Consider the following 8,044-nt stretch of genomic DNA (forward strand, 5'->3'; position numbering starts at 1 on the left):
AAAAAAAAAAGACTGTAAGCTGTGGATTTTATACCTTATGAAACTGTCCTTCAGAAATGAAGGGGAGATAAAGACATCCACAGATGAGGAAAAACTAAGAGAATTTGTTGCCAGCAGATCTACACTTAAAGAATGGCTACAGAAGTTCTCCCAACAGAAAAGAAATAGCAGAAGGTTTGGAATTTCAGAAAGGAAAGAAGAGAATGGGTAAAAATATAGTAAGTATGAGAGACTATCTTTCTTGTCATTAGTTTCTTAAAACATATTTGATGGTTTAATCAAAATTTACAAAATCATCTGATATAAAACAATTGTATTTCAAAAGTGGGGGAGGGTAAAGGGACCTAAATGGAAGTAAGATTTCAATACTTCACTCAAGTGATAAAACACTGATACCAGTAGATGGTGATGAGTTACATATGTATGTAACTACAAAAAAGAGCAATCACAAAGCAAACTGTACAAAGAAAGAGACTCAGAAAAACAAATACAGAATTCTAAAAATATCCTAGTAACCTATAGCAAGGCAAGCAGAGATAAATAAGGAACAAGCAGAAAACAATAAGATGCCAGACTTAAGTTCTAAAATAGCAATAATTACTTTAAATGTAAATGCTCTAAATACATCAATTAAAAGACACAGATTGGCAAAGTAGATTTAAAAACACAACCCAACTATATGTTGTCAATAGAAACTCACTTCAGACATAATGACATAGGAAGAATGAATTTTTGTAAAAGGATGGAAAAAACATACTGTGCCAACATTAGTTTAAAAATGGGAGTGGCTATATTAATATGAGATAACTAGACTTTAAAGCAAAGAAAATTATTAGGGATCAATCCACCAAAAAGACATAGTTATCCTAAATGTGCATACACTAAACAAGAGCTTCAAAATACATGAAACAAAAACTGATAGATGAAGGGAGAAAGAGGCAAATCCACAAACACAACTGGGGACTTCACTGCCCCACTCTTAGCAACAGATAGATTAAAAGCAGAAAATCAGCAAAGATATACAACTGAAAAATATAATCAACTAACAAGATCTAACAGATATTTATAAAACATTCCACTAAACAAAGTAGAATACACATCCAAGTACCCATCGAACATTCACCAAGATAAACCATATCCTGGGTCATAAAACAAATACAAAAAAATTTAAATGAATTGAAGTCATGCAGAGTATCTTTTATGACCATAATGGAATTAAACTGGAAGTCAGTAACAGGGAAATGCCCAAACACTTGGAAGTTAAAGACATACTTTTAAACAATAATAGTTATAGTAATCAAGACAGCGTGGTATTGGTCAGGGAGAGAGACATAGATCAAAAGAATAGAACAGAGGGCTCAGAAATGGATCCACACAAAAATGCCCAACTGATTTTGACAGTCTTTTCAACAAATGGTGCTGGAGGAAATGGACATCTATAGGGAGAAAAAAATGAACTTCAACCTAAACTTCACACCTTATACAATAATTAACTTGGACCAAAGAATTAAATGCAAAAGACAAAACCACAGTTCTTTTAGAAAACAACAACAACAACATAGAACTTGATACTAATACAGTGTTGTATAATTTTTAAAGAGAAAAAACAGGAGAAAATCTTTGGGATCTAGAACTAAACAGAGTTCTTAAAATTGACATTAAAAAAAAAAAGGAAAAGTGGATACACTGGACCTTATCAATATTAAAAACTTTTGTTTTTAAAAAGTCTGTTAAGAAGATGAAATATTACAGACTGGAAGAAAATATTTGCAAACCACATATATGACAAAGGGCTTATATCTAAAACACATAAAGAACTCTCGAAATTACAGTATACAAAAAATACAATTAAAAATGGGCAAGAGACATGAACAGACATTTCATCAAAGAAGATATTCAAATGGCAAATAAACATATGAACAAATGTTCAACATCATTAGGGAAATGGAAATTAAAACCTAATGATACCTCACTACACAATTAATAGAATGGCTAAAATAAAAAAATACTGATAATTCCAAATGTAAGTGAGGATGCAGAGAAACTGGATTACTCATATATTATTTGTATAAATGCAAAATGCTACAGCCACTCTGGAAAACAGTTTGGCAGTTTCCATAAAATTAAAAATGCACTTACCATATGACCCAACAATTGCACTCTTGAATAGAGAAATGAAAACTTGTGTTAACACAAAAATCTGTACATGAAAGTTCAAGCAATGTTATTTGTAAGAAAGGCTTGACTGGACTAGGCATTTCAGATGGCTACTTTACTCACACGTCTAGTGCCTAGACTAGGAAGGCAAGAACAGTTATAGCTTGGTTGGGCATCTTGCTCTCCGTAGGATAGCTGGGAATTCCTGACAGTTGATAATCGCAAGGTAGTCAGACCACATACATGATGGTTAGCTTCTCCCAGCTGAAGCATGCCAAGAGACAGAAAGTAGAAGTTGCCAGATTCTTAAGTCCTGGATCTGAAACTGACGTGGTGTCACTTCTGCCATATTCTATTGGTCAAAGCTGTCACAGAGCCCACCCGGACTCAAAGGTAGAGAATACAGATCAGACCTCTCATGGAATGAGGGTCAAAGAACTTGTGGCCATTTTCGAACAACAGCTTTATAGAAATAGAATTCATACACAATAAACTGCACATATTTAAGTATATCATTATATAAATTTGATGCATGTATACAGACATGAAACCATCACTTATAATCAAAATGGTAGACATATCTGTCACTCCCAAATGTTTCCTTTTGCCCATTTGTAATCCTTCTCCTCTCTAACCCCTCCAATCACTCAGCCACCAGAGACCTATTTTCTGTCACTACTGATTAGTCTGGATTGTCTAGTTCTAGATAAATGAAATTACATAGTACGCAGTCTTTTTTTTAATATGGTTTCTTTCTCTCAGTATAATTTATACATGCTGCTGTGGAAATACTTCTTTCCATTTATTTGCCAAGTAGTATTCCACTATAAAATTATGCCACAATTTGTTTATCCATTCATCTGTTCCTAATTGAAATGCCTCCCTCCTCCTCTTTTTCTTGCCATATGGTACTGGCCAGAAGCTGTATTATGATGCTGGATAGTAGTGGTAAGGGCACATCCTTGTCATTTCTGATCTTAGGGGAAAGAACTCAGTCCTTCACTGTTAAGTATGAGGTTAGCTGTCGATTTTTCACAGATGCCCTTTATCAGGTTGAGAGTGTTCCCTTCTAGTCTGATGAGTGTTATTATCAGAAAGAGATGTTGAATGTTGTCAAATGCTTTTCCTGGTCTGTTGAGATAATAAAGTAGTTTTTCTTTTTACTTTATATGGTGAGTTACATTGATTTTATAATGTTAAACCAACAAATACATTTTGGGACAAACTCGCGTGTTTATGATGTATTCTTCTTTTTATATATCATGCCCATTTTAAATATACAACAGTATATTAAAGTACAAAAGTACTTTAGAGAAAAGTATAATTCTTTTTGTTTAATAGAAAAATTTTAAGAGGTACCAATTAAAAAAAAAGAGGTACCAATTTGCTCAGCACACCTTTCTAGTTTTTGAAAAACCAATCTATTTTTGTTACCTCACGTAATTGATAACTTTCATAGATTCATATGGTTTCGATAAAGATTGGAATATCTTTGTTATATTGCTACTTCCTCAGTGGTGATGCAACGTGGAACTGGGGCAGTATGCTGTCTGACAAATGTAACTAGAAACCAGGCTTGGCTTCTCAGATCTGCAGGAGTTTCAAAGAACTTCCACAGCTCTGTAACTGCGGCTCACAAACACGTCCAATTCAAGTCAGGGAAGATATACTTAAAATAGAGGATACAGTGACGCTTCTAAAAGCTTCTAGTTACCTACTGTTACCTTCTTTAAGCGTTAAATAATTTTTGATGATTTTGTTAATTTTCTTAAAGCAAACCCTAATTTTCTATCTTTTGTAACTTGATTCTTAATAGAAACTTTTATGAGCTGTGCACGGTTTGACTTCCTCATTTCAATTTGCATATCCAAGAAAAATTCAGAGGCTTCAGAAAAGCATTTGTTAACAGATGGCTGTTCCCATGTTTTGTTTCGTTTTTTAAATTTTTCAGTAGGCTCCACGCCCTGGGTGGAGCCCAATGCAGGGCATGAACCCATGACCCTGAGATCAAGACCTGAGCTGAGATCAAGAGCCAGTGGCTTCACGGAGCCACCCAGATAACCCCCAATGTATTTTTTTATATGCTTATTGGGGATTCCACTTGCAGTTTTGGCTCTTAGCTCCCTTCACTTAATGGATTGCAGTCACTCTCCTACACTTTGAAATCTAGATCAAGAGCCCACTTTACATACATACAGGAAATAGAAGAGAACAGATGTTCTGCCACAAGATCAGAATCAATCAGCTGAGGTCCTGCCGTATTTTACTCCTTTTATTTATTTATTTTTTTGTGGGTGGGGAGGGGTGGGTATCTTTGTGTGCTTTGCCCCTCAGACTTGGTTCATCCTTCCTATATTAGTGTTGTTTCCTAAGTCTTTGGCCTACACTGTACCAAGGTAAAATGTAGGCTCCTATTTTTATTTCTTCTACATCTTCAGTTTATCAGGCATTGACATGTGCTTGGCTCTGTCCTGGTCCAAGCTTCTGGTTCTACCAGCCTCATCCTAAATGACCCCAGGTCTTGGTGAGATAATCCCACTATTCCTTTAGAGATCAAGAATATTATTCTTCCTTTTGCGTATCTAAAATTATTGTGATTTTACCTGGAATGTTTTTTAGTTTCAATAAACTACAAAACTCAAAACCAAAGCCATACTCAATGCCTATTATTGTCTCTTGCTATTCCATGAAATGGTAGACAATTCAAGGAGAATTACAACCACTAAAGGTGTAAGAAAATGTCAGATGAGTAAGATATTATGCAAGTGACTTAATGCTAGAGATAAAAGATAATTTTTTTTCCTAGAAGAAGGACATTAATTAGGAAAATAACTGGAATAATCTTTTGTGCTCTATTTAGAGCCACTTCATAAAAAGGTATACTAAGTTTCAGCTTGAGAAGATGAGAACGTTCTCGAGATAGATGATGGTGATGGTTGCACAATGTAAATATATGTAATGCCACTGAAATGCACACTTAAAAATAGCTTAAAATGGTAAATTTTATGTTTTGTGTATTTTACCACCTAAAAACCGTATACTAATAAGTTGTTTTTTAAGATTTATGTTAAAACACTCCGTTTTAAGCAAAGTGACACTCTCATTTCTTAAAATACTCACATTAATAAGCATTCTCAGGAACTCAGGTTGTTTTCTAAATCATTTAACAAAATGGGGGTGTCTGGGTGGCTCGGTCGGTTAAGTGTCTGCCTTGAGCTTAGGTCATGATCTCAGGGTCCTGGGATCGAGCCCCGCATCGGGCCCCCTGTTCAGCCGGGTGCCTGCTTCTCCCTCTCCCTCTGCCTGCCGCTCCCCCTGCTTGTGTTCTCTCTCTGTCAAATTAATAAATAAAATCTTAAAAAAAAAATCATTTAACAAAATGCACGAGTTTCTCGGACTACAGGGTGTACTGGAGAAAGGCACAGAAAGAGCTTTATAAAAACGTAAAAAAGTACTCTTTTAGTCAGTGATATTGGGTCTTCTTGTTTACAAAATTATCATCCAAAACATGCTTGCAGTTTTCCTGATTTTGAAAAATAGAGTTCTCAAATGATGTCTGTAAAACTGGAGATTTAGATTACAAATGGTTCCACAAAACTGAAATCTGAGGGCTAGAATATTTTAGTGATTGTGCAATTACCAGAACCAGGCAGTAGGTGGCATTTTTGTAGGCATTTGGAGTTTTTGAAGAAAGATCTTGTGCTGAGGAATGCAGAAAAAACCCTGGAAATTAGCACATTTTATAATCAACTGGGATATGATCGATAAAACTGGCAATCCAAGGTTTAAACGAAGAGGCGGGAGACCCAGCAATTCCTATCCTGAGTCTTGTTATGTGTGTGTAAGTATGAAGCTACTTGTCTGGTTTTCTCTACTTTCCCAGGCTAAACTTCACGATCAGTTGTCCAGGTTAATTTCAGTTTGGCATTCTTAACTAAAATGATCCCCCCCCCAAGTGTGTAATAATAATAATAATAATACCCCAACCTAGTGATTGTCTCTAACATCACAGAGAAAGAGAGTTCTAGGAAGAAGTCAAGTTTGGAAGTCATTAGCACACAGGAATATTTCAAGTCATGAGTTTGGGATGCAAATAAACATAGGATTCAATGTTGAGAGGTACAGAGGCATAGCCTAGTTTGGCACAGCTCCCAACCAAGGAATATCCTATTTTCTTGTGCTTCACCAGGCCTCACTTTGCCAAAACAGATCTAACTGTTCTTCAGTAAGACTATCTAATCGCCACATTTCCTCGATTATAACTTGCGCTTTTTATTATTATTAATTTTATTAACAGTTTAAAATCAGAGTCTTTTCCCTATCCCCTACCCTCACCCCAGAAAAACTATCAAATTGTGGTCCATTTTACAAAAGAGAAAATAAATGCACTAGCTACAGGTGATTTTGCTTGCAGAGTAAAAGCTTCCTTGCAAAGTGCTTTTTTCAGGCAGTATCTTTACTGGTAGTCACAAGTTTGTGGGAGTAATGGGGGGAGAGAGGAGGGGCAAAATCCCCCTCCCCTTCTTTTCCTTCTGAAAAGGATTAGGCACAAGGAGCCTCTAGTGGCTTGTCTGAAGTCCACAGCGCAATCACAAACAACCGAGAGCCAGGTCTTCCTACACCCAATCCCAAACCGGACTCTGAACTGCAAAGGTTTGAGAGGTGCCCCCGTCAATCTGTCCTATAGCCGAGCAGGGACCAGCACAGCGACCCCCGGGAGGCTTTCGGCCTCACCCTGTCTTAAGTCCCCAAGGTCAGCGCCCATAGCATATCCCTGCCCCAACCACTTGCGTCTGGCTCTGGTCGCTTACGGGTAGTTCGCATCCACTCGAGCAGCGCTGGGAGGTCTGCGGGAGTCACCGTCCGCAGCAGCTGTAGGATTGCTCGCTGCGCGGAGCGGAATTCCATGCTGAAAGCAGAAAACAGCGCAGGGGAAGGTTCGCATTGCGCACGCGCAGGCAGAGACTGGTCTCCACACCGGACCCGACACGGCGGGACCCGCCTCCCCCGGCTGCGAAATCCCTAAGCTCCGCCCCTTTTTGGACTTCTCACTTGGCCTGGGGAGGAATCTCTACTCTCTATCGCCATCTCCATCTCTCATCGTTCCCATCTTAGCTGGCAGTACACAGCCTAGTCAGTTTTTCTTAAAGTGACTTATAGAGGCCGGAATTCTTTCCTGAGATCGCATCCCTAGAAGGCGTCCTATCTTGCCACTTTGCTGTCGCAGTGATTGTGCGATAGAAAACGGTATGTCAAAAAGCCAGTCGAAGCAAAGAAACATGTCAAAAAACCTTTTCAGTAAAAGCACTAAAAGAATGCGGCAGGTGCCCCGGAAGCGGAAGTGTATCCTTTTCATGAAAGGCTGGACTTCGCCGAGTGGTGACGTTTCCTCATTGGGCGGAAGGTTCGGTGGCAATCGTCGGTCTTCCAGCTGGTGGGAGTTGGCGTCGCGGTGCTGGGCGCTGGAGCCCTAGTTTGTATAGTTTGGGAAGTCGGGCTGTGGGGTCGCACCTGTCTGTCTGATTTCCTTGCTTTCCTTGGTTTCCTCCCACGGCGCGGGGGCCTCGCGAAAGAATCCCCGGCCCCTTTGGGCCACGGCGGTAGCGGTGCTTTTTGCGGTAAGTGTCTTGCTTTTTCCCGCCCCCGACCACGGACTGGCAGCTAGGGGCAGCCTCAGCCCTGCTTCGCGGTCCGGAAACTCCGGAGGGAGTCGGCTTCCCTGGCCACCGGCTCTCGTCACCGAGACTGAGGTGCACTGGCCCTTTTTCATCTCGTGTGCCCCATCAGAAGTTTTATTAAAAGATGCACTGTGACCCTTTTAAGTTGTTTTCAGATTTACCCGAGCCAAATTAGATGTAGGCAATTACAGGCCTGACTCTTTGCTTTG

General features: G+C 39.1%; 2 protein-coding genes across 4 annotated transcripts in view; one reads left to right on the forward strand and one right to left on the reverse strand.

Moving 5' to 3' along the window:
* LOC103666188 overlaps positions 1-7,146 on the reverse strand; it is a 32,732-nt gene extending 25,586 nt beyond the window's left edge. The window contains exon 1 of the mRNA XM_008694213.2: positions 6,969-7,146. Within this exon, the coding sequence (XP_008692435.1) occupies positions 6,969-7,065 (97 nt within the window). The 5' untranslated portion in view covers positions 7,066-7,146. The remainder of the gene's footprint in view (positions 1-6,968) is intronic.
* A 134-nt stretch (positions 7,147-7,280) lies between these two features.
* Positions 7,281-8,044, forward strand: part of SRP54 (signal recognition particle 54) — a 38,964-nt gene continuing 38,200 nt past the window's right edge. For 2 of the 3 annotated variants that reach the window (XM_040620833.1, XM_008694174.2), the window contains exon 1: positions 7,544-7,775. The gene's annotated coding sequence lies outside the window, so the exon portion shown is untranslated. Of the gene's footprint in view, positions 7,405-7,543; positions 7,776-8,044 lie in introns of those variants that run through there. The other variant, XM_008694187.2, reaches the window with a different exon arrangement.

This window comes from Ursus maritimus, unplaced genomic scaffold (genome assembly GCF_017311325.1).
Source record: "Ursus maritimus isolate PB19 unplaced genomic scaffold, ASM1731132v1 scaffold_36, whole genome shotgun sequence".
In the NCBI taxonomy this organism is placed as follows: Eukaryota; Metazoa; Chordata; class Mammalia; order Carnivora; family Ursidae; genus Ursus; species Ursus maritimus.